Here is a 27,990-nt window from a genome sequence, read left to right as displayed (position 1 = left end):
CTGCCTTCTATGTGTTTTATTTCTCTGCCTTTCCTTTCTTTATGTAGACTTATTTTCCTTTTTTTTTTTTTTTTTTGAGACAGAGTCTCATTCTGTCGCCCAGGCTAGAGTGCCATGGCATCACCCTAGCTCACAGCAACCTCAAACTTCTGGGCTCAAGCCATCCTCCTGCCTCAGCCTCTCAAGTAGCTGGGACTGCAGGTGTGAGCCACCATGCCCGCCGGGCTAATTTTTTTGTTTCTATTTTTAGTTGCCTGGCTAATTTCTTTCTATTTTTAGTAGAGAAGAGATCTTCCTCTTGCTCAGGCTGGTCTTGAACTCCTAAGCTCAAGCAATCCACCTGCGTTGGCCTCCCAGAGTGCTAGGGTTACAGGCATGAGTCACTGCGCCCGACCTAGATAGATTCATTTTCTTCACATTTTTAACCTAATAGTTTGGATATTATATAATTTTCATTATTTTAAGTTATTACTCTAAAATTTGTGTTGAAACCTAATAGTTTAGTACTAGATGGTTACTTTTAAAAAATAACATCATTCCTCTACTTTCTTAGGTGGTAATGTGTAATGGAAAAGAGCCAGCCCAGAACAAGGCAGCTTGGGTTTGCACTATGGTTTGGCACTTGGCTGCCTTTTGATTGTGACCCTCTTGTGCCTTCCTTTCTCCATACTTAAAGAGAAGATAATAATGTACTTATTGAACAGAGGTGTTGTTGGGTTTAAATATGTTGATACATGTAGAGTACTAGAACGGTCTAGAACTCAATAAATGTTAGCCGTTATTATTAGGTGTCAGTTATGAACAAAATCTTGAAACTATATGATTAGCATAGTTCTTGTGGGTTCCAGTGTTTGCTTGCCTGGTTCTTAACCCATATCAAAGCTAATATGACAATAGCTTTCAATTGATAATAGCTTTCAATATGTTTAAAAAACATCTTTATTCTTTTGTAAGTCTGTTTTCATTACTTTTACATTGTAATGTATGTAGGCTGTTCTATTGTAAAGACTGAAAGTCTGTCTTCTGCTCAGCTGAGTTCTCTGCTTTCACTTCTTTTATTTTGACCTCTGCATTCCCATTTGTTCTTCCTATCTCCACCTCTACCTTTATGGCAGGTTCAACCAAAAGTTAAAAACTTGGAAGTTGTCCTGGATATCTGGATGCTATAATTACATGTGTGTATATATGTATAATTTTAATGTAAGAAATGGTATCAGCCAGGTTTCTCCAGGGAAACAAAACCATTAGGAGATTTTATACATATTTTAAATAGATATTTCATTTCAAGCAATTAACTTATTTGGTTGTTGGGGCTGGCAAGTCTGAAGCCCATAGAGCTGGTCATGAGGTTGGAAACTCAGGGACAGTGGATGATGCTGTGGCAGTCTTGAGGTAGAATTCCTCAGAAAACTTCAGTTTTACTCTTACTGCTTTTTAGCTTATTGGATGAGACCCTTATTATGTTGTACATATTAACTACATCTACAAAGATATCTTTACCATAACATCTAGATTAGTGTTTTATATTTAGAGTAACTGATTACTACAGCAATATTGACATAAAACTAACCATCACAGGTAGGTATATTGTTTCATGGTAGATTGTCCTTCCTATTAGCCTCTTGAAAATAAACCAAAAAAAAGTTACTGTGTATAATATTATATGGAAATTAAACATTGTCAAGATTTTTAGTAATACGTAATTTATGGTTACACCTTGCGGAGATCAATTTATGCACGAATGAATTATATTCTAAAAGTTTGTAAGTTGCTTGTTGACTTCTAAGTGAAAAAGGCATTATAATGTCAGCATTAAAATGATTGTTCCAGGCCTGGCGCGGTGGCTCACGCCTGTAATCCTAGCACTCTGGGAGGCCGAGGCGGGCGGATTGCTCAAGGTCAGGAGTTCAAAACCAGCCTGAGCGAAACCCCGTCTCTACCATAAAAATAGAAAGAAATCAATTGGCCAACTAATATATATATGTGTGTGTGTGTGTGTGTGTGTGTGTGTGTGTGTGTGTATGTATGTATATAAATCAGCTGGGCATGGTGGCTCGTGCCTGTATTCCCAGCTACTCGGGAGGCTGAGGCAGGAGGATCGCTTGAGCCCAGGAGTTTGAGGTTGCTGTGAGCTAGGCTGACACCATAGCACTCACTCTAGCCTAGGCAAGAAAGCAAGACTCTGTCTTTAAAATAAAATAAAATAAAATAAAATAAAATAAAATAAAATAAAATAAAATAAAATAAAATAAAATAAAATAAAATGATTGTTCCTAGAATAGCCAAGAAAAGCTGATACTTGCACAGTATTTAAAATACATTACATATGGAAGAGAAACCTATTTAAAAATGAAAGTGATCAACATGAAATTCTGTACATCTGTTTGGTGCCAGTAATGCTAATAGAAGTTTAGACTTTAACCTTTATTTATAATACTTTTTGTGGGAAAATATTAGTTGAATCTCAATATGAAGACCACTGATGCCACATGCTTTCTTCAATTAAGGCATAATAATGAAAGAACATACTGAATTTACATTATATGTTTCTGACATCAACAGTAAAGGAAAGGATAGGGAAATTAGAACAGAAATAGATTGGAAGGTGGAGAGGTAAGGTTCTTAGGTAGCCTGCAATTTTGGAAGAAGGTAGTTTTTTGCTGATGGCACCAAACAAGGATGCTGATTTTTGATACAGAATCATGTATCTGATTAAAAACTGTAGTCTCAAGCAAAACTCCAATGATTTCCATTCTAGTTCTTTAATGAGAAGCATGATAGTATACTGTGCATAGGTAACATTGAAGAATAAAGTAAAAGATATAGAATTCCTTGCTGTTAAAATCACACACACACTTTTTTTTTTTTTAAAGAGACAGGGTCTTGCTCTGTTGCCCCCACTAGAGTACAGTGGTGACATCAGAGCTCACTGCATCCTCACGCTTGGGCTCTAGCAATCACCCTGTCTTCTACCTCCCAAGTAGCTGGGATTACAGGTGTCCACTACCATGCCCACCCCCATGCCCAGCTTATTTTTCTATTTTTTGTAGAAAATCGTCTTGCTCTTGCTCAGGCTAGTCTCGAACACCTGATCTCACGTGATCCTCCCACCTCAGCCTCTCAGAGTGCTAGGATTATAGCCATGAGCCACCGTGCCCTGCCAGTGTTAACTTTTTTTTAAAGTATAAGAGATACTGTGATCTTATAACCTATTTATTTAAGTTTTATTTTGTTTAATGTTTATTCTTTCTCTCTTGCCTTTTTTCCTGCCCTCTTTCCCTTTCTTCCTTTCTCTTCTTTTGAAATGGAAGTTAGGTAAGTCTTCTGTTTTTTTTTCTGCCTGATCTCATCCTCTTCATTTTCAAGATGAATATGTAGAAGTCCAAAAAGATGAAATGATTTGCTTGAGATCATTTGGCTAGTAGACAGCTAGGTTTAGCCAGTTCTTCTAGGGAAATGAATTGCAGCTTATAATAGTGGGGAAAATAAAAGGGAAACATGCTATGTTTAGATTTTAGATTCTAGATATTTTAAATTTGAGGGCAGCCTGATTTTTTTTTTGAAAGGGCACACAGTACTTTTTTTTTTAGAGTTTGTGGATTGTTGTAAATAGTGTGGATGACAGTACCCACAGTATTATAATAATTAAGTAACATACTTAGAATAAAACTCTGAAAATTGTCAGTAACAATTTTACTCTATGTATATTTTTAGAATTGTGAATATATAATAAAAGTCTTGTAACTAAGAGAAAAAGAGATAATTACTACATGAATAGTAAGGCCCACCTGGAAATTTCCATGTGTATGCACAAAATTTCAGCGATAACAGAACGCTCCTATAAATAATGCTTCTTTATACACTTAAGTGGAAAAATTTTGTACAACATGGTTTTTATTTTATGTAAAACATAGATCTGTGCTTTTCTATAACATTCTCTTCTTGGTTTAAGCTAATACTTGACCTAAGAGGTTCTGTATTTGGAAGAACTTTTTTTCAAACAAGATGACATTTCATACCTAACCTGCCATCCTAAGATGGAAAGCCATTTTAATTCATCAGATATTTATTGATGATTTATTTTGTGAAATATATTGAAGAGAGTAGATAAAATTGTGTTGTTGGACATTGTGGGTTATGGACACCTGGAGTCCCAGCTACTGGGAAGACTGTGGCCAAGCCAGAGGATTGCTTGAGCCCGGGAGTTTTAGACTGCACTAGTTATGATCATGCCACTGTGCTCCAGCCTGGGCAACAGAGTGAGACCTTGTCTCTTTAAACAAAGAATTATCTGTGTTTACAGTTTACTTAGCATAGGACATTGTACTTAAAATATATAACATTAACTATTAATATGATAATATGATTGTAAGTCCTTTTTTGATGATTTTCTCTTCATTTCTACTCTTAAATTGGTAGAAAATGCTTGCTGGTTTTTTAGCCTTTTTATTTTTATACATACAGTGATATGAGTCATTTATTAGTTTGTTCAGGTTTAAAACACTTCCTAATACCACTACTTTCACCTCTAGGTTCCAATTGGGAATAGCAGTTTTATTCTACTCAGGACCTATAGCCAGAGTGCCCACGACAGCAGAATAAATTTCCCAGTACACCAAATTGTCAGTCAGCCTGCTTTTCGTCACCACTTAGACCTAAATATAGGAACTTTCTTGATTATCTTGGTTATACCTAAACACTGCTGCTCCTCTACCCCAGCACCCCAAAAGTGAGAGAGCTTGAGTCAAGGAAAAGTTTTCTGGAGGAAGAAATTAGCCACATTAGTTCTGATTAATAAACATTTCCATTTTTGTGATATTGTTACTCTTTTTTTTTTTTTTTTTTTTGAGACAGTCTCACTCTCTTGCCTGGGCTACAGTGCCCTGGCGTCAGCCTAGTTCACAGCAACCTCAAACTCCTGGGCTCAAGCTATCTACTGCCTCAGACTCCCAAGTAGCAGGGACTACAGGCATGTGTCACCATGCCCGGCTAAATTTATTTATATGTATGTGTGTGTGTGTGTATATATATATATATATATTTTTTTTTTTTTTTAAGTTGTCTGGCTAATTTCTTTCTATTTCTAATAGTCACAGGGTTTCGTTCTTGCTCAGGCTGGTCTTGAACTCCTGAGCTCAAACAATCTGCCTGCTTCGGCCTCACAGAGTGCTAGGATTATAGGCACTAGCCGCCAGTGCCCGGCAGATATTGTTACTCTTGTAAGAAAAAAAACATACAAAGAGTAATACATTTACATTGTTTAAGATTAATGCCACATATAAATAAACTCCTGAATCTGAAAGTTCTTCATGCTCCTACAATCCCGCCTTTACTTCTTTGCCTGGTGGCAACCATATATTTGTATGTGTTTCCAGTTCTTCATGCATTTACACAAATATGTAATCACTTTTTTTTTTTTTTTTTTTTTTGAGAGTCTCACTTTGTTGCCCAGGTTAGAGTGAGTGGCATCGGCCTAGCTCATTCAACCTCAAACTCCTGGGCTCAAGTGATCCTTCTGCCTCAGACTCCTGAGTAGCTGGGACTACAGGTGTGCGCCACCATGCCCTGCTAATTTTTTCTATGTATTATTAGTTGGCCAATTATTTTCTTTCTATTTTTAGTAGAGATGGGTCTCGCTCTTGCTCAGGCTGGTTTCAAACTCCTGACCTTGGGCAGTCCTCCCACCTCTGCCTCCCAGAGTGCTAGGATTACAGGCGTGAGCCACCGCACCCGGCTTTGTTTCCACTTTTTGATTATTATGAACAATACTTCCATGAACATTCATTTACAAGTCTTAGTATTAATATATACTTTCATTTCTCTTGGGCAGATACTGCAGAGTGGAATTGCTGGGTCATATAAAGTCTGTTGAACCTTTGGAGGAACTGCCAACCTGTTTTTCAAGGTGGCTGCACCATTTTACATTGCTATAAGCAATGATAGAAGGTTCCAATTTCTCCACATCCATATCAACACTTGATTTTTTTCTATTTTTTATTTTAGCCATCAAATGGGTGTAAAATGGTATCTTTCTGTGGTTTTGATTTGCATTTCTCTAGTGATTAATGATGTTGAGCATCTTTTTATGGTCATTTGTATATCTATTCAGATCCTTTGTCCATTTTTAAATTGAGTTATTTGTCTTTTTATTTAGAGTTTTAGGAATTCTCTATATAAACTGGATAGAAGTCCATTAGAGGTACGGTTTGCAAATGTTTTCTCCGGTTCTTCTGGTGGTTTTTTCACTTTCTTGAAACACTCAAGTTTTAACTTTAAACACACAAGATTTTATTTTATTATTTTTTGTAGAGATGGGGTTTTGCTTTGTCATTGCCCAGGCTGGAGTACAGTGGCAGGATCATAGGTCAGTATAACCTAGAACTCTTGAGCTTGAGCAATCCTTCCAGCTTAGCCTCCCCAATAACTGGGACAACAGGCGTGCCCCACTACACTTGGCTAATTTTTTAATATTTTATAGACAGACAGGCTTTCCCTATATTGTCTAAGCTGGTCTTGAACTCCTAGCCTCAAGTGTGAGCCACCATGCAAAGCCAAGTTTTTAATTTTGATGGAGTCCAATTTATTTTTTCTTTTGTTACTTGTGCTTTTGGTTGCATATCTGTGAAACTATGCCTAACTCAAGGTCAAGGTCCCAAAGATTTACTCCTCTGTTTTCTAAGTGTTTCATAGTTTTATCTCTTACATTTAGATCTGTAATCCATTTTGTTTATCTTTCTATGTGATTTGAGCAAAAGGTCCAGTTTCGTTCTTTTATAAGTAGATACTCAATTGTCCCAGCACCATTTGTTTAAAAGGCTATTTTTTCTCCTTTTGAATTGTCTGGCGCCCTTGTTAAAAATTAATTGATCATAAATGTTAGGGCTTATTTCTGGGCTCTCCATTACTTCCTATTTATCTAAAGGTCTCTCCTTATGCCAGTACTATACTGTTCTGTAGTAAGTTTTGAGATATGAGGTGTGAGTTCTCCAACCTTGTTCTTCTATTTCAAGATTGTTTTTGACTTCTGGATTCCTTGCATTTACATGTGATCACCTAGTCAAAATAGGCTTATTTGGGGAAGGGCTGTGTTGTGGTCAGGATTGCATTGAATCTGTCCATATCAGTTTTGGTGAGTATTGCCATCTGTCTTCTGAGCCATAATTATATTTTATTGTGGTAAAAAATATAACATAAAATTTACCATTTAAAAACTGTATTCTCTTTCCTGAATTTTTTGTTTCTCTGTGGTATCTCCCCTTCCCCACTTCTTTTTTTGTGGAATGAGTGTTTTATCCTTGGAGGTTTCTCAAGTGTGATAATCTATGATTGACTGCTGATATTTAAGAAGAAGGCTTACTGTGAACTCTGAATATGGATGATCTTGCTAATGGTCAGACTTCATTCTCAGGTCAGGGAATCCCCAAAATAATAGAATAGTGAGAGGTTTTGTTCTGGGATGCTAACTTCTACTGTCATTGCCTGAGTAGTTGTTTTGATATCTTTAGAGTAGAACCATAATTTCTCCTTTTACCAAAGGGTTAACTCATGGCTGAGCATTTTGCTGTGTGCAAGGAAGGGAAAGAGCATTGATCAGTCTGTCCTATAGATTCTTCTTCTTTTTTTAATAAAAGTAAATTTATTAAGAGGTAAAGAAGCTCCTTTTGCGCAGTTTGGCAAGGGATAATGCTAGAAAATTTTAAGCATTAAATGATACCAATGTGTTTATTCTAGGAAAATGTTGCCAAATATTATCTCTTAACTGTTGGCCTCTGATACAAGGGGAATGTGTTTCTATACCAAATATTGAAGCTGGTTAGGTTTTCAGAATCCAGATGTATAGAGATTCTTCTTTTCTTTAATCTCATGTCTTATTTCTGCTTTAGTGGGCCTCAGTGTTTTTGAGGAAAGTATTGGCTCCCTTCTTAGGTACCCTCAAATTGTATTTTAGGGTATTATTTCTTGGGCCAAAATTTCACCATTTTTATCTACTGATGGGTCTTCTCTCATCCTCTTTATTATCTTACATTTAGTATTTATTTGTTTATTTCTGTAACTTCCTTGAGTTATCAGGAGAATCAGGTCTGGATGGAAAGTAGGTAGTAGTAAAGTAAGATGTTTATACTGACATTGTGAATTGGAAATCTCTGCAAACTTGTTGAATGATGTTAGTGATGTTGAATCACTTTTCAATATGGAGGGGACTACCTTGTTCCTTGGTGTCACTTCTATAGCTCTTTGGTTGTTTGCTTAGCAGAGTTGAAAATCGAGGGAGGTGGAGGTATTTACATGTATTACATTCAGGATGGTGTCCCACTGGGAACTCCAAATGCAACTTTTCTTATTTTTCTCACTGAAATAATCATGAAATCAGAAAAGAATGAAAGCTCTCAACATTACTACAAATGAAATTTGACAAACACAGAGAAAGAACTGGGACCGAGTGATACTAATGATGAGGCAGTTGAATCGGATAAGAATCACTATGTAGATTTCAGTTTGCAGAATATATAATGACTTTATTATATATAATGACCAGCAGGTGGTCTCCTTGTCTATCCCCATTGTTTATTCAAAAGTCAGACCTGGAGTCCATGCTAACCAGAAAATTGAGCAGCCATCAATTTCCCCTTCCAGATTTTCTATATATATCAGTAAAATGAAGTTATGGGGGAGAGGGCTGAGGAAATGGTAACTGATAGTTTACATGTGATATACTTGGGCATTGTTATCCAAAATATGGTACATAAGCTTCAAGAGATATAATATATTTTTAGGTAGTATGTAAATGAACATTTTATACTCATAAATTTCTTTTAATAACCAACAGCAGTACTAATTTAAGAGAATGCTACAATAGGTAATACGTACAATGATGTGTTGTAAATAAAAATATCAAGTAAACATTATAGCTGGTTATTAGTTTTAGCAAAAAATTGTGAAAATAATAAGCAAATGATGGAAGTTTGAGAAAAACTTCCACTAAATAAAAGTGTGCCAGAAACTGGCAAAAATACTGCTATTTATTATGCATATCACGGTTGCAAACATGAGAAGAGAATTTGACTTCCGCTTGTGGCAGACAATGGGCACAAAAACACTTAAGTTTAGAAGACCTATGTTCAATATAGAATTCCATTATGACCAGTGTGGAAATGACTTTGGCTTGTTGCTGAAGCCCTGATGCTAAACAAATCTCTGATTTTGTTTTAGTCTTTTTTTCCCTATAGAAGTAAAAGAAGACAATTAAGAAAAAAAGCCCTTAATTTTCACTTCCTTCTTTGAATATACGTTTGGAAATGTAGGGAATTGGAACTGACAGAGTTTAAAGGTTAAGACAGGGGAATTACAATTGTTTTTAAATGAAAGTATTAGGATTCTAGGAAAAACTGGAACTGTAGTGGGTCAAGATAGGCAATAAACAAGATAATTTTGAAGCTGCAGTTGATTTTCTTTTTGTCATAGTTTCCAGCCAGCCTGAGGCCACAAATAAATGCAGTTGGAACAAGTTTTGTAAGATTAGATAGGTATGTTCAATAAATAAGACCTTTCTTTGTAGTATCCATATTTTGAACATGATGAATAAGATTTAGCCAAAAGAAGATGTGTGCATTATTTTATCCCTGGATTGATAAGCAACTCCTAAAAGTATGCTAATTCAGAGATTAGTTTTATGTATTGCAAACTATATAGTTAGGTAAATAATGATTACTTTGAACATTTACAGCTAATACCCTTGATTTGACAAAATTTTATTTAGTCATACTCTGAGGATAGTCTTCTCTATTGGGGTAGGAAATTGGTTCATTTAAAAAGATTATAAGCAAAAAGCTAGATTTAGAAAGGTAAGTATAGAGATAGCATTTTTAGCCCAGGTGTGGTGGCTCACGCCAGTAACCCAGCACTCTTGGGAGGCTGAGGCGGGCAGATTGCTCAAGGTCAGCAGTTCGAAACCAGCCTGAGCAAGACCCCGTTTCTACTAAAATTAGAAAGAAATTAATTGGCCAACTAAAAATATATAGAGAAAAAATTAGCCAGGCATGGTGGCACATGCCTGTAGTCCCAGCTACTCGGGAGGCTGAGACAGAAGGATTGCTTGAGCCTAGGAGTTTGAGGTTGCTGTGACCTAGGCTGATGCCATGGCACTTACTCTAGCCTGGGCAACAAAGTGAGACTCTGTCTCAAAAAAAAAAGAGATAGCATTTTTATAAAAATCAAAATAAACAAGAGTATCGTATGTCATTCATGAACTAGTACATAAGTTGTAAAACTATTAATATAAAATAGCATGATAAACGCTATATTCCAGACAGTGGCTAGTTCTGGGGAGGGGGAGAGAGGAATGGTGGTGATCTTACTATTTGTAGAAAATAATCCAAAGCAAATAAGGCAAAACATTAAGGAGTGGCAAATATAGGGGATAATACATACATGGGTATTTATATATTTTACATTTCTGTATGCTTGAAAAAGTTTATGTAAATTTTAAAAATATGTAATTCTTACTGGTTATCTAACAATGATTTTTAAAGAGGTCTATTAAAGTAAATCCATTGGGTGAAATGACAGTTGGATTAGGTTGTAACAGTAATATTAATGCAGATGACTCTAGTGTCTGCTTACATTTATCAAGAGGTCAGTATTGAGGCAGAATTATGTACTTGCTTAGCAAATAAGAAAATGTGAAATTTTATTTCGAGTGTTAATAAGGTGACCAGTAGCCATTGTTTTTCTCATGTACATCAAGTACTTACCTAGTATAAGTAGTAGAACTTTATGTCTTTGAAGTTCTCAGTGTGCTTCTCCTCATTCCTCTGCCTCCTCTGTTTTTAATGTTGCATTTAATTTACTTGCATTTAAGTGTCAAGAGCAAGTTTTCTCAAAATCAAGTAAATAATAGCCCTTTTTTGAGTAGTAAAATATATATAACATAAAGTTACCATTTTAACTATTTTTAAGTGGACAATTCATTCCATTAAAAGTACATTCACAGTATTACATAATTACTACCATCCATATCCAGAACCTTTTCATCATCCCGAACCAAAACTCTCTACTCATTAAATGCTAACTCCTTATCATCTCTTTCCCCTACCCCTTAGTAACCTCTTTTCTATTTTCTGTGTTTATGAAATTGCCTATTATCATATAAGTAGAATCATATAATATTTATCCCTTTATGTCTGGCTTATTTAACTTAGTATAATATACTCAAGGTTTATGTAAGTTGTAGCATATGTCAAAATTTCATTCTTTTTAAGATTAAATAGTATTCCATTGTATGTGTATATTTTGTTTTTTATTCAACTATTGATGGATATAGGTCGTTTCTACCATTAGGCTGTTGTGAATAATGTTGCTATTAACATTGGTATGCAAGTATCTGTTTGAGTCCTTGCTTTTAGTTCTTCTGAGTGTAAACTTTACACTTAGAAGTAAAATTGTTGGATCAAATGTTAATTTTTTTTGAGACAATCTTTGTTTTCCTGGGGTTAGAATGCAGTGGCATCATCATAGCTCACTGCAACCTTGAACTCCTGGGCTCAAGCCATCCTCCCTCCTCAGCCTCCAGAACAGCTGGGACTACCAGTGTGCGGGCCGCCATACCTGGCTATATTTTGTAGAGACACTGGTCTCAAACTCAGCCTCAAGCAGTCCTCCTGCCTTGGCCTCCCCAAATGCTAGAATTACAGGCATGAGCCACTATACCCAGCCCATATGGTAATTCTATATTTAACTTTTTGGGGAACCATCACACTCTTTCCACACTTGGCTGTACCATTTTATGATCCCAGAAATGCACATGGGTTCCGATTTGTCTACATCTTTGCCAACACTTTCTTAACTCTCTTTTTTTGGATGGGGTGAGCATAACAGCCATTCTAGTTGGTGTGAAGTGATATCTGATTGCTAGGCATGTTTTAAAGGAAAAAAGATGGTTTCTTAATGTGACTTAAATTATTCAAATATTACACATGTAAAGAGAAAACAAAATACATACCTTGTGCTTTATGGATCTTACACAGCTATATAATCAAAACAAATTTCAATCTAAATGCAAATTAAAACCTACTAAAATCAATGTTTTTGACAGTCGAAACAAAATTGTGGTAGCCTTCCTTTATAAATAACAGTCTTACAAGAATATCTAATAGGCCGGGCGCGGTGGCTCACGCCTGTAATCCTAACTCTCTGGGAGGCTGAGGCGGGCGTATTGCTCAAGGTCAGGAGTTCGAAACCAGCCTGAGCAAGAGTGAGACCCTGTTCTACTATAAATAGAAAGAAATTAATTGGCCAACTAATATATATAGAAAAAATTAGCCGGGCATGGTGGTGCATGCCTGTAGTCCCAGCTGCTTGGGAGGCTGAGGCAGGAGGATTGCTTGAGCCCAGGAGTTTGAAGTTGCTGTGAGCTAGGCTGATGCCACGGCACTCACTCTAGCCTGGGCAACAAAGTGAGACTCTGTCTCAAAAAAAAAAAAAAAAAAAAAGAATATCTAATTTCATTACAGATTAATAACTGTAGAAATTTTATCTTAAAACTGGCAAAGGAATTCAGAGTAAATCGTTGACTAGGGAATTTTCTAACATTAGGACATGCCAGTCTACAGCCAAAATTAATTTTATTAACAACATTAATACATTGACTTTATAAATTTCCATATAGGTTATCATTTGGTTGCTAATGTAATTCAAAAAGCAAATGCCTAGTAAAATCTTACAGTCAACTAGATGAACCAAAATATGCATATATTAATTTTTAATAAATTGTCTACATTAGAACCCAGAATTCTTTTAGCCATTGCTGATAATGTCTGTGGTCCCAAATTAAGAAAATGCTAACCTCTCTTGATGACTTCTTTAACCGTATGTGTCGCTGCAGTGTAAGAATGGCCTAGTACAAAAGTATAATTAGGAATATGTATGGGAGAGTAAATCACAATGAATGTAGTAGCTACCATAAAAATGTTAATTTGTGTAATTATTTTCACAGTTTTCAAGGCATACTTATATGCAATATGTTGAATCCTCAGAATAATTCTTAGCTATTGAAAAAAGATGGCAAGGAAACTAAGGCAAGGAAAGGAAGGAAAGGAAACTAAGACTCATGGCAGATAGTTTAGAAATAGGAGTGCAAAACTAGAAATGAGCATGGCATGTGAGTCCATGTCTGTGGTGGGTTGTCCTGAAAAGTTTGTTTTGTTTTGTTTTAAGACAGAGTCTTGGCTTTGCTTAGCTCAGGCTAGAGTGCAGTGGCATCATCATAGCTTACTGCAACCTCAAACTCCTGAGCTCAGGCGATCCTCCTGCCGCCTTGGCCTCCTGAGTAGCTGGGACTACAGATGTGTACTACCACGTCCAGCTAATTTTTAAAATTTTTTGTAGAGATGAGGTCTTGCTGTGCTGCCCAGGCTATTCTCGAACTTCAGGCTTCTTAAAGCGAGCCCCCCACTTTGGACTCCCAAAGTGCTAGAATTACAAGCATGAGCCACTATGCCCAGCCTGTTTTGGAAAGTGTTGAGTAAGAAGGTAGATCCTAGAGGCTTTGGAATTTGGATTTTGATGTAATACCGTATTTTCCTAACTTTTGGTGATTATAAGAAACCCCTCTGCTAAAGATTGATCGTCTGGGACTGGTGTGGTGTCCTAGAATTCTTGTTTAACAAATGCCCCCAAAGATTATTACACTTAAGCAAAATTGGTTAAATCTGCATTCACTATTTTTGATCAGGAGGCTTAGTGTCTTGGGGGAATAACTGCATCTAAATAATATGTTGAAGTGTGAAGAGACTCATCAGACAATAATAATTATTTTGATGTGAGGTAGTTTACCAGTTTACATTGGAAATGAGATACAGGGAATAATGGCAGAGAAAAATAGGGAAATTGAAGTGAATAAGCTGATAAGTGGAAGAAACTTAATAGGGTTGGAGATACATTGAGTCTTTGGTCATAAAATGTCCAGTAGACATTTTGGAAATGTTAGTTTGAATTCCAGAATTAGTAAAACTAGTGTCAGACCTTGCCAGGCATGATGGTATCAAGTGTTAATCCTCAGTATAAAACTCTGTTAAAGCAGGTTGCATTTGTTGTGGAAATTGGGCTTTTTGTCTTCAATTCTTACTGTTTTCAGGGCTTCTGGGCTGGATCTCCTTATACATTTGAAATAGTCCTTATTTTCCAAGTAAGTGTGGGAAAGAGGGAGAGAAAGATTGAGCTTAATAAGGAGTGGATCCTAGAAAAAAAGGTAATGCACAAGTATTTAAAGTTGATATGAATGGGTATGTCTTCCTTCTTTTGAGGGGGAAGAGTCTTCCCTCTTTTCTTAAGTGAATACCTTGATTTCTTTATTGAATAAAATGAAACAGGTTTTGGATATCGGGCTCAGTGAATTCTTAGAGATGCTTGTTGTCTTTGTGATGTATACCAGCACATATGCTTTTCTGTGGTGGCAAGTTCTTACAGGATGGTCCACTATGTTTCAGTTTTCAGTTCTGTGGTGTCGGTCTCCCCTTTGACAATCCCATTCAAGAAACATTGGGAACTTTTTTCTCTTGTGTTGTGGAGCAACATTTGTCTCTGATGTGTCAAATTTCCTTCCTATAGTGAGCAAAATTCTTCCATCTTTTTTTAAAAAAGAAAACAATTATTTTTTTAGATAGAATCTCGCTCTGTTGCCTGGGCTAGAGTGCTGTGGCATCACAGCAACCTCAAATTCCTGGGCTTAAGTAATCCTTGTGTCTCAGCCTCCTGAGTAGCTGGGACTACAGGCATGTACCACCACACCCAGCTAATTTTTTATTTTTAGTAGAGGTGATGCGGTCTCCCTCTTGCTCAGGCTGGTCTTGAACTCCTCACCTCGAGCAATCCTCCTGCCTCGGCCTCCCAGAAAAAATGTTTCCATCTTTATTCCCATCTACATTCATCTCCCTTCTTGTCCCCTTCTCAGCCTTCTTGCTTTCTTTAGGAAGTTCTAGTATAAGACCCTACCTACAGTTGAAGTTTAGTCCTGTCACTTAGCTGCTTTCACATTCATATTTATTTAATCTATTTCAATAAAATACTTCAAATTTATGTGAATAGCTAGGTATTGTTCTGTGTTTTGTTATGCAATAGATTTTTTAAGTCATTTGTTGAAGATAGTTCTAATAGAACTAAATGTGTTTATTTTTGTGGTTCAGCTATTATAGGCATTTGCTACATTTTTAGCATTAACCTAAAGCTTCCTATATATGCCAGATTCTGTATATTTTGGAATTCTATGTGGATTTTGTCCATGTCCCCCGCCCCCAAAAGAGGGGTGAAGACAGTCTCTTAGGCCCCAAATTTTACATATCTGTGGCCTGGATTGGGGGATTAAGTGGAGGGTTCTCAATGAATAGAACGTATAAATTAAGTACACATCTGGTTTGAGAAAGCTTTCCCAACTCTTGTAAGTAGATTTTTCTTCTTGCTTCTTTGAAGCAGAAACTTGTAAAAAATGAAATACAAATAAAGGTGAGCCATACTGGGAAAAAAGGGATTGAAGGAGGAATTAGATATAACAACCAGGTACAACCAGGTTCTTTTTACTGTTCTTTTGAGAACCTTTTTTTCCCTTTCTGAAACTAGTACTACTTCAAAATAATTCTTAGAAGACTCCATGGAGAAGCAAAGGACATGATGCTGTATTTAACTCCCCTCCCCCCCAAAAAAAATTGTCATCTTTTCACCTATTGAGGAAAATTCAGCTAACGTAGATTCTCTTCTCTATGGGATAGACCTTGTTTCATCTCTAAGAGTATATCAGATTGGAAGGTCATAAAGAAATCTGCAGTGGGAGTTTATTTAATATGTAGATTTGACCATATAAAATATAGGTATAATTTTCATATTGTGTTCCAAAACACCTTACAAGCCATATGTCTTTCTTTGTTGTTTTCAACAGTTAAGAGGTTTTGCATGAGAATCGTTATTTTGTTTCTAGTAGTTATTTTCCCAGCCTTTCCTAGGCCTTCAATCTATAATTATTTTGAAGTTTTCAAGAAGAGTAAGTTACCTATGGTTAATACATCTATATTCTTTGAATTGCTATTATACCATGTAGGCCTGTGTGAGAGAGGCACCAGACTTAGATAATTATTTATGTTATTTATTTCTTTTAACATACAAGATAATTTTAAAAAAAATATTTTCCCCTATAAATGGTAAGTGAACCCCATGCTGCATTAGAAAAACAATGTTTCAAACTGCTGTACTCTCCCCCTGAAGAAAAGTTTTTATTTCTATATCCTAACGTCCAACAGTTAGTATCATGTTGAAAGATGAATTGGATGCCAAAGTCTTTGCTAAGTCACTGTGGTGCAGACAGTGATAAGGAGGGAGTACTCCAATATTGACCTAAAATATTTTAATCAAGAATTCCAAACACTTTCTCCACCCAAACATTGCTAAAAATAAAATTTTACAGAAGTTAAAATGTTAATAAGACTTGAGGACTGGATCTATGGAGGTACAGTTGTTAGATTACAAAGTAAAAATTTCAAGTTTAATTAATGAAAACCAATCTTACTGCTGTAGTGACATAATTGATTGGGAGATTTGCTTCTGGGTAAATAAAATAAGCAATACAGGTGTCCCAAAAGTTTCCATACAAAGGAAAAATTTTGTAATGAATATTTTGTAAATGTACATTTAGCTACAATTTCCCATTTTCCCTACTATGGCAACTTTTGGGATACCTTGTAGAAAAATAATAAGCAATAGGAGGGGATAGGATTGCTAATTTAGAAAATATTGAAATATGAGGTTAAAGAGAAGATGTCTGTCAGGATATTTAAAAAGAGGTATTAATATATTCTTTTTTTCTTTTCTTTTTTGAGACAGAGTCTCACTCTGTTGCCCAGGCTAGAGTGCTGTGGTGTCAGCCTAGCTCACAGCAGCCTCAAACTCCTGGGCTCAAGCAATATTTCTGCCTCAGCCTCCTGAGTAGCTGGGACTACAGGAATACGCCACCATGCCTGGCTGATTTTTTTCTATATAGTTTTAGCTGTCCAATTAACTTCTTTCTATTTTTGGTAGAGACGGGGTTTCGCTCTTGCTCAGGCTGGTTTCAAACTCCTGACCTTGAGTGATCCTCCTGCCTCGGCCTCCCAGAGTACTAGGATTACAGGCGTGAGCCACCATGCCCAGCCTAAAAAGAAGTATTAATATATTCTTAAAAGCAGGTGACTGAAGATGTACAAATTGTTATAAGGCCACTGTACCAAACATTAACATTGTGTTCCTCACTCAAGAAGAAATTACATGAGCAAATAATCTGCTGAATACTGTTATTTATTTGAATGGTACTGAGATGAACAATTATTTTAGTTGTTGCCTGGCCACACCCCTCTTCAGTCTGAAACTGTCCATGGTATGGGCGGTCATATGATACTGATCCTCCGTTTTGTTCATTTAGCCTTTCAAAACAACTTAATGTAGGTGAAAAGAAATGAATGCAATGGATAAGAGTGGGTTAGCTGTATCAACTCTAGTTTATACTAAAGGTAATAAATGCTGCAATTGGGTTATTATGTCAAGGCCCCAGGAATATCCAGCATTGATAATACTGGAAAGAAGGTTCTAAAAAGTGACAGTGCCTAATCTATTCTAAATCTCATTTAATGCTTTATTGCTAATTTTGATGTTACATTTTAAATTTTTATCATTGTCTGCATGATAATTTGATTGACAGTTGGTAATATTTAAATAATTTATGGTTCCTTCTATTTTACCTTCAGCTATAATTTAGTAAAGTACCTAGTCCTTTTCAGTAATCCAGTTTTTCCAGTAATTCAGTTAATAACAAATATCAGCATGAATCTTCTAAGAAGAAAAGTATTTTAGAACCATCACAAAATTTTTAGGATATGTTTGTGTAGTATATAGTGAACAGAACATGAGATTTGAACCAAATCATTTAATTCTTGGTTCTGCATTTCTTGTGAAATTGAGGGAGACTTTAAATTTTCTGAGGCTATTCATCTGTAAAATAAATTAATATTAGTATCTCACTGGATTTTTCTGTGCACTAAATGAAGTAAAGCAGCTCACTAGTAAATAGCACACACTTGGCAAATATTATTTCAAAAACCCCAGCTGATCCCTTTGGTCTGTGTGCTAATGTTTTGATCTACCTTACCATTATTATAGTCTTGAGTGCTAAAATTATGTACTTCTCTGAGGTATTTTTATGAAATTCTTCTAGATTAAAAAATAAAAGATTCATCTATAGATGGAACAGTTAACAAATTATCGAAAGAAGCCCCAGACTATATTTGGGTTTTTTCCATTTAGTCGATGATAATCTGTTCTCATGAAACTATATTTCTAATTTTAAATATTTAAGCAAACTTCTCAGATCCCTTGAATAATTTTCAGAGACAGTAAAACTACAATAGATACGTAAAAGTAGCCTCTATTCACAGTGTAAATGACTTGCAGGCAAAATTAGAGATAATGTAATCTTAATATTCCTGTGGAATTTTTATTCTTTTTTTTTTTTTCTCTTTTTTTTTTTTTTTTCTTAACGTGAACAGAAATACAGAACCCTGTGGAATTTTTAGATTGCCATTCAGTGTATTATCTCAAGGAAAATTAGTTGAGGATTTTGGATGAGAAAGAATTCCCCATTTTTTTCTTCTTCTTTATCTGTACTTTGCTATAAATAAGTAGTTGGCAGCTTTTTTGTTTTTTTACAAAAAGCTTTCACAAATTATTTTTTAAAAATCAATATAATATGGTGGCTCACGACTGTAATCCTAGCACTCTGGGAGGCAGAGGCGGGTGGATTGCTCAAGGTCAAGAGTTCGAAACCAGCCTGAGCAAGAGCGAAACCCGTCTCTACTAAAAAGAGAAAGAAATTAATTGATCAACTAAAAATATATATACAAAAAATTAGCTGGGCATGGTGGCATATGCCTATAGTCCTGGCTACTCGGAAGGCTGAGACAGTAGGATTGCTTGAGCCCAGGAGTTTGAGGTTGCTGTGAGCTAGGCTGATACCACGGCACTCACTCTAGCCTGGGCAACAAAGTGAGACTCTGTCTCAAAAAAAAAAAAAAAAAAAAAAAAAAAATCAGTATAATAGTGTCTATGCCTTTTGCAAATTGGTCATTCCGTTTAGGTTGTATTAGACTTAACTGAGACTCAGGCCTGATTCCAATTCTCACCTTCTTTTAGGTCACAGGAATTCCTTTTATCTCTGGGGAAATGCTAGCTGCGTATGAAGGATATATATACACATGCACACACTTTTTTGTGGGAGGCTGGCAAGGGGAGTCATATACATGGATTCATTTAATCCATGTATATGGATTTAATTCATTAATTAATTTATTTATTTTTTGAAGGGGGAGTGAGGAAGGGATCTCAGTTTCCTTATTTATTTTATTTTATTTTTTATTTTTTTTTTTCATTTTTGAGACACAGTCTCACTGTGTCACCCTGGATCCTTCTGCTTCAGCCTCCTGAGTAGTTGAGACTATAGGCATGCGCCATGACATCTAGGTAATTTTTTTATTTTTTAGTAGAGACGGGGTCTCACTCTTGCTCAGGCTGGTCTTGAACTCCTGAGCTCAAGCAATCCTGCCTTAGCCTTCCAGAGTGCTAGGATTACAGGCGTGAAACAGTGCGCCCTGCCAACCAATGCTATTGAACAAGTCACTGTGCTAGAATGTCAGGTACTAAAGCTAGAACACTGAAAAGGCATTTTGTCAGTGCCTTTTTGTCACAAAATAAAGCCTCTGGAGTCTTATTGTATAAGGGAGGGGATAACACTCAGTATAATCAAGTGTTATGAAAGAGGCATGTGAATAGTTCATAAAAACATAACTAAATGTGCTAGGGGGGATGATTTAATATAGAATAGGGGGCAGTCAAGATTTCTCTGTGTAAATGACTTGATCTTTGAAGGATGGCTGGGCAGAAAAAGTTGATAGGCATTCTTAGAGGGAATAGCATGTATTAGGAACTTGAGGTGAGAAGGAACTTCACATGTTTGAGAATGGAAAAGATTAGTATAGCAAGAAATTGGGCTCAAGGAGTTGGGACAAGGACCACATTATGTGGGACCTCCTAGGATACAGTGATTTTCAGCTCTATCTTAAAAGCTATAGAAAGTTGTTGAGATTTTTTAAATAGGGTTATAACACTAAGACTCCATTTGTATGACACTATGATTTCAAAGCTGTTAAAAATGTGGAAGGTGGTATTTCTAAGAATTAATTAAATGGGCATATTTTAGAATTATATAGGTGTTAAAAATATTTTGAGTGTAATCTGGACAAAGTGGAAAAAGAATAAAAAATAGTGAAAAAAGGTAAAAGGACTAAAAACTAAAAGAACAAAACCACCAAGATGCTGAGGGTGGGGAGAGGTGCATTTGGTAACTGATTTTGATAAAGACCCAAATAGAACTTCAGGAAATGAAAAAAAACGTAAATGAGAAGTGTTACCTTCTTCAGTCATTTGGCCCCAGGTATTCTTGACTTGTCTGTTGGCTATCTGTTCTCTGGGAGAGACACATTTTAGGAAGGTAAACCCGGATGAAGTAGTTCTGCTGCCATAAATCTGAGTCTGAGTGGACAGGGTATGGGATTTTGTGGGCAGGGGCTGCAGCATCTGGTTGAAGGGTTAGAATAAAAGTGATAAAGTGGCGCGAAAGGGGACATTTGCTGTATTTTGAGAGAGGCCTATCTTGCAGTGATAATTTTGAGATGGAGCAAGACCCTAAGAGGGAGGCAATTCCAAGGAGGATGCTGGGAAAACTTGTTTGTTCATGAACCTGAAATTGGGTGAATGTTGGAGGGTATTGTTGCAAATTGAGCTGTTGATTAAAATGCAGAATCTCAAGTGTAGGGTTACTGCTGAGTGGAGAGGGACAAATGCATTCCCCAGGCTTTGGGCCTGGTGACATGGTGACATGTATGAAGCATTCCTCCCCCACTAAAGCCTTTAGTATGTGGGTAGCCTCTTCCCTCCCCTCCCCACTTCCTGGCTTTGTGTTTGATGCTAGTAGGGAGAGTAAGGACAGGAATGGTTAGTTAAGTTCCCTTTAATCAAACTCCTCATTGGGTACTTTTTGTGATGGACTGAGACTGACTGCTTGACTCCGTATTTTTGTTTTTTTATGGATGTCCAAATATTACTATGTGCCCCGTCTCACCTAACCCCATACCCCTAGACTTGTGTAATCAATCAGTTGGAAGTGTGTGTTGTGTGGTTTGTGTTCATCTCGCCCTTACCTGGAGCAGGAGCTAAGACCTTACCATATGTCCTTTGCATCCTTTAAACCTTAAAGTTCAATTAATAATTAGAAGAAGAAGAAGAGGAAATAAGCAGGTTAGATATAATAACTGCAGAGAGAATTAGTGAACAAAAAGGTAAATCTGAGAACATTCCCCAGAAAGCAGAGAGAAAGAAATGGAAAAGAAAATTTAAAACCTAAAAAACAAAAACAGTGGAAGATGGGGGGCAGGAGTATTCAGAGAGACAACATTTGAGAATTTTCCTGATTTGAGGATGAATACTTGAAGCTTATGGCTAAAAAGAACAATTAGTTCCATTATATATAAGTGAAACTAAATGCATAGTAGTGAAGTTGCAGAGCACAATAGAAACAAGGAGTCTTCAGAGCAACCAAAGAGAAAACACATAGCCTACAGAGGAAGGGCATTTATACTGACAGCTACAATAGAAGCCAGAACAGCATAAAACAATAATATCTTGACAGTGCTGAAAGAAAAACAAACCAACCTAGAATTCTACATCCATGTAAACTATCACTTAAGAGTTAGGATGAAATAAACATTTCAGAAAACCTAGGATTCTGCCAATAAAATGGAAGTTCACTGGTAGACTTTTGAAATATATATTTCAAAAAAGAAAGTTAAATCCAGAGAAGGGAGTAAGGAGCAAAATGGGATGGTGAACAAAGATACAGTTATGCACCCCCATGTTTTGTTCAAAGCTGAACCACATGTGTGACAGTGATCCCATAAGATTGTAATACCATATTTGTACTGTACCTTTTCTGTGTTTAGATACATTTAGGTACACAAATAATTACCATTGTGTTACTATTTATTTACACTATTCAGTATAATAACATGCTAAGATTATAACTTAGAAGCAGTAGGCTATACCATCTAGGTTTGTTGTAAGTACACTCAGTGATGTTCACACAATGATAAAATGGCCTAAGAATTCATTTTTCAGACTGTGTCCCTGTCATCAGGAGACATATGACTATATAAGTCAGCATATACTATTTAAGTGATAATCATAAAAGTGACTACCTAAGGGAGTATTAAGATGAAACTACTAAAATAGTAGAAGAAAGCAAGCATAAAATGGGAGGGGTGATTGGAGTAGTGATTTTTCTGTTATGCAAATTATACCTCAGTAAAGTTGTTTAACATTATTATATGCTATGCAGGGAAAAAAGGTGGTTTGAGAACAGAGTGTACTGTCTCAATATTATTCCAAGTAATATGCCATTAATTAAAACCCTTGATAATATTCTGACAGTGTTAATTGTTTTATGCTGTAATTTCTTCATTATAAAAATAAACTCTTCTCATTGGAAAAAACATAGCCAAGGTGATTTCAAAGATTAAATTGGAGAGGATGTTGCAGGAAGTTACTCCACCAGGGATGAATTATTTTAAAGCTATAGTAATGAAGAAAGTGTGGTGTTAGTGCAGGAATAGCGGGAATAGACAGACCATTTAAATAGAATGTAGAATCCAGAAGTAGTATTACACTTACATGGAAAATTGATATATGACGGAGTTGAGGAAAGCATAGATTGTTCATGATATGGTATTGGGAATATCAGTTGGGAACATCGGAATACGGAAAAAAACATAGCAGCCAATCCCCTCTCTTACTTAACCAAACAAATTCTTCACCAAATGAATTACCCAAATGTGGCAAACAAAACAAATTTATATTTTAAAAAGGAAAAGAAGAAAGAAAAAGTATGGCCTCTGTGTTTAGAAGGGTTACTGAAGACACAAAACCCACCTACCACAGAATAAAAGATAGATAGATTGAACTATAGTGAAATCTGTAAATCAAAAGACATCATAAGTCAGACAAAAATACAAATCACAAATTGAGAAAAGATATCTGTAACTCAGAAAACCAAATAAGGTTTAGTATCCAGAATAAATGACAAACTCCTACAAATCAGCTAAAGAAAGAAATGATTGGGCAACTCACAGAAGGGGAATGTCAAGTAGTCTGCAAGGAAAACAGGAAAGGTTGCCCAAACTTACTGTTGACTCTAAAAAGTAAATTAAGCATCAGGATATGATTTTATGGCCATGAAATTGGCAAAAAAAATTATTGTTTGATACTGCCAAGTGCTGCTAAGCATGTGGAACAATGGTAAGTTTCATATAATGTTTGTAGGAGGATGTCTCAATCTGTTAGGGCTACTGTAACAAAATACCATCAACCAAGTAGTTCATAAACGACAAAAATTTATTTCTCACAGTTCTGGAAGCTGGGAAGTGCAAGTTCAAGGTACCAACAAATGCAGTGTCTAGTGAAGGCTCCCACTGTGGGATTACTCTAGCTTTGTCTGCATGTATGGGGAGGGGCTGGCAAACAAATTCCCTCAGGTCTCTTATAATCTAATCTCATGCATGAAGACTGCTGCTTTCATGCCCCTCATCACTTCCCCAAAGACCTCACCTCCTAATACCATCATTTTGGGGATTAGGATTGGAGGACTCAAACATTCAGACCATGGCAAAAACATAGTTACAGTGGAAACTAATTATATTGAAATAGTTATGAAATTTGTGATATAGGATGCATTACTTGTGTATATTAACTAATAAGATCTAGTAGAAGGTTTAATAGCTACCATAGTTTCAAAGAAATGATTAGTATAAATGATACTCTGATGTACTGCAACCACTTGTTATGTGATATGAAAAATAAAAATCACAGATACTGCTGAATGCTATTAGATGTGTACAGTCATAATTGAAGTGAATGTTACATTTAAATTTGAAGTTAATGAAAAATAAAGATTCGTTTTCACACAAGTTCATAAACCTGTCTTAAAGGAGTTTAAGGACCCCAAGTTGAGAACCAGTGTCTTATAGACACTCTTACACATATGCCCAAGGAGATTAATATCACAACACTATTGTAGTATTGTAGTGGCAAAAATGGAAAGCAGCTTAAAGATTCCTCAGTAATAGATTATATATATTATGATATATTCAAACAATGGAAACCACATAGCAGTGAAAACAAGCCAGTTTACAAAAATGCGATGGATATTTTATTGTAGGTAAGATATCTTACTGTCTCTTTGTATACTCTCCTGAGTGATCTCAAACCATGTTTAGTTTAAAAAGCAAGCTTCTAAAGAATACTCTTTTTTTTTTTTTTTTTTTTTTTTTTGAGACAGAGTCTCACTTTGTTGCCCAGGCTAGAGTGAGTGCCGTGGCGTCAGCCTAGCTCACAGCAACCTCAAACTCCTGGGCTCAAGCAATCCTCCTGCCTCAGCCTCCCAAGTAGCTGGGACTACAGGCATGCGCCACCATGCCCGGCTAATTTTTTTTTATATATATATCAGTTGGCCAATTAATTTCTTTCTATTTATAGTAGAGACGGGGTCTCGCTCTTGCTCAGGCTGGTTTTGAACTCCTGACCTTGAGCAATCCGCCCGCCTCGGCCTCCCAAGAGCTAGGATTACAGGCGTGAGCCACAGCGCCCGGCCAAGAATACTCTTTAACATCATTTTATGAAACATTTCATACAAAGAGTAAAGGCTCATATAGGAATGATACGTCCAAATTTAGGGTTGGTGGTTATTCAAGGGTAAGGAGTCAGAATGAGGAAGACAACACAGAGGGGTTTAAATTATATCTGTAATGTTTAATTAACAGTATGATAGATATATTACTTATTGTATACCTAGACTTTACATGCTTGGACAGAATGTTAATATAACATAGTTTCAATTGTAATTTGCATAACAATTCAGGGTTTGTATGTATGGGACATCGTAGAGGGAAGAATAACAGATTGAGTGCTTCCCCCAAATCATCTCAGATAAGAAGTAAGTTAACCTATGAAGTACCTGGCATTTTAAACATGATTAAAGGATACCCATTAGATTACTTAATTCTCACAATAATCCTTGTGAGATGATGGTAATATATTCGTAATGGAAATTTTAATCAGTGCAAAGATAGAATACAAATTGGAATTTGTATTCTGATCTTTCTGCCTCGAAAATCCATGTTCATTCCATGACATTAAATTGCATCTCTAGCAAGTAATGATTTATTTTGGAAGTGGCAAGGTAACTGCACCTTACAAATTGAGACTATGTCTGAGGTATACATTAACAATAAAGATACTAAAATAATCCAAGCATGACTTTATAATTCAAAAATTTCTTAAAAATACTTTACCCTATTCTCATTCTTAATCAAGATAGGCTGATAAACTATCACCAGTAATTTTAGTGGTCCCCCTTTATTTTAACCCCTTTGATATATTTTAGCACATGGTTAGCAAACTGCATGACTTGGTGTTTTATGATTTTAAACAACATTCTGTTTTGGTTTTTGATTTCAGGATCGAAAGTTAACAAAGTCTGAGAGGCAGAGATTTAAAGAAGAGGCTGAAATGTTAAAGGGTCTTCAGCATCCCAATATCGTTCGATTCTATGATTCCTGGGAATCCACAGTAAAAGGAAAGAAGTGCATTGTTTTGGTGACTGAACTTATGACATCTGGAACCCTTAAAACGTAAGTCCATCAGTAGTTTAAAAGCTAAGAAGTATGAGAGAATTTGATTTTTGTAATTTCAGGCCTACCAGTTCTATTACGCAGCCTACTAAGGCTGGAACAGTTCTTCCAACTATTATTAGCATATTTTCCTGCCCACAGAGTCCTCTGCTGTATAAAGTGATTTCATAATTAATTATTAGAAAGTATTGAAATGAGAAGTTATTGCAGAATATTTAGTTATTTTAAATCTTACTGATAGTTGTTTCTAAAATTCAGTGGCTCAGGGATCAGAAATCAAATGTCAAGGTAGCCCTCTAGTGGTTAAAATGAGAATAAAGTTTATTGAGAAATGTTACCCATTTATCCATTGTATTAGTTTTTGTTATCTCTGTGCAACTTTTATATCAGATAAAATTGCATTATGACAGTTATCACTAAAAAATTCATGTAGTTCTATTTCTTAAAAGATCTAAAATTGATCCCAAAACAGCTAGACCTATTATCCCTTTGAAACAAATAGGTAAAATACACAAATTCCCTGTTACCTCTTATGAAGAGCTTTTTTTTTTTCCACTTTCACAGCTCACAGACTCTTTTGTTTTTTTTAGTGTTTAATAGATTTTATTTTACTGTATTATGGGGGCACAAGTGTTAAGGTTACGTATATTGCCCATGTCACCCCTCCCAGTGCGAATAAGAGCTTCAAGCGTGATCATCCCCCAAACATTGCACATCTAACTCATTGTATCTGTATATACCCATCCTCTCCTCCCCCCCCCACCTGCCTGAGACCCGATAAATGTTATTCCTATATGTCCACTTAGGTGTTGATCTGTTAATACCAATCTGCTGGTGAGTACATGTGGTGCTTGTTTTTCCATTCTTAGGATACTTCACTTAGTAGAATGGGTTCCAGCTCTATCCAGGAAAATACAAGAGGTGCTATATCAGCATTGTTTCTTAAAGCTGAATGGTACTCCATGGTATACATATACCTCATTTTATTAATCCACTCATGTATTGATGGGCACTTGGGTTGTTTCCATGACTTTGCAATTGTGAATTGTGCCGCTATAAACATTCGGCAGGTGTCTTTTTTGTAGAGTGTCATTTGATCTTTTGAGTAGATGCCCAGTAGTGGAATTGCTGGATCAAATGGTAGATCTACTTGTATCACATTAAGGTATCTCCATATTGCTTTCCACAGAGGTTGCACTAGTTTGCAGTCCCACCAGCAGTGTAGGAGTGTTCTTATCTCTCCACATCCACGCCAACATTTATTGTTTGGGGACTTTTGAATAAAGGCCATTCTCACTGGAGTTAAGTGATATCTCATTGTGGTTTTGATTTGCATTTCCCTGATGATTAGAGATGTTGAGCATTTTTTCATATGTTTGTTGGCCATTATTCTGTCTTCTTTTGAGAAGTTTCTGTTCATGTCCTTTGCCCACTTTTTGATAGAGTTGTTTGATTTTTCCTTGCTGATTTTCCTGAGTTCTCAGTAAATTCTAGTTACCAGCTCTTTTTCAGATGTGAAGCCTGCAAAAATTTTCTCCGATTCTGTGTGTTGTCTGCTCTCTTGAAAGTTACTTTGGCTGTGCAGAAGTTTTTTGATTTAATCAAGTCGCATTTATTTATTTTTGTTGCTGCTGTGATTGCCTTTGGGATCTTCTTCATAAATTCTTTGCCTAGGCCAATGTCTAGAAGAGTATTTCCAATGTTTTCCTCTAGAATTCTAATAGTTTCACACCTAAGGTTCAAGTCTGTTACCCAGCGTGAGTTGATTTTTGTGAGAGGTGAAAGATGTGGGTCCTGTTTCAGTCTTCTACATGTGGCTATCCAGTTTTCCCAGCACAATCTATTGAATAAGGATTCTTTTCCCCAGTGTGTGTTTTCGTCTGCTTTGTCGAAGATTAGTTGGCTATATGAGGATGGTTTTATATCTGGGTTCTCGGTTCTGTTCCACTGGTCAATGTCCCTGTTCTTGTGCCAGTCAAAAGCTGTTTTAATTACTATAGTCTGTAGTATAGTTTGAAGTCTGATAAATTGATACCTCCTATTTAGCTTTTATTGCCCAGGATTGATTTTGCTATATGGGGTCTTCTCTGGTTCCCTACGAAGTGTAAAATTATTTTTTCTGTATCTAGGAAAAATGATGATGGTATTTTGATAGGGATCGCACTGACTCTGTAGGTCACTTGGGGTA

General features: G+C 36.1%; 1 protein-coding gene across 18 annotated transcripts in view; it reads left to right on the top strand.

Annotated features, from left to right (window-relative positions):
- The window catches only part of WNK1 (WNK lysine deficient protein kinase 1), a 151,575-nt gene that overhangs the window by 33,014 nt on the left and 90,571 nt on the right, over window positions 1-27,990 (top strand). For all 18 annotated transcript variants that reach the window (XM_076007817.1, XM_076007816.1, XM_076007815.1 and 15 more), the window contains exon 2: window positions 25,630-25,802. In XM_076007817.1, coding sequence (XP_075863932.1) covers window positions 25,630-25,802 — 173 coding nt within the window. The remainder of the gene's footprint in view (window positions 1-25,629; window positions 25,803-27,990) is intronic.

This window comes from Microcebus murinus, chromosome 10, assembly GCF_040939455.1.
Source record: "Microcebus murinus isolate Inina chromosome 10, M.murinus_Inina_mat1.0, whole genome shotgun sequence".
Lineage (NCBI taxonomy): Eukaryota > Metazoa > Chordata > Mammalia > Primates > Cheirogaleidae > Microcebus > Microcebus murinus.
The sequence above is the reverse complement of the archived record's forward strand: the minus strand, read 5'-3'. Positions and strand labels throughout refer to the sequence as shown.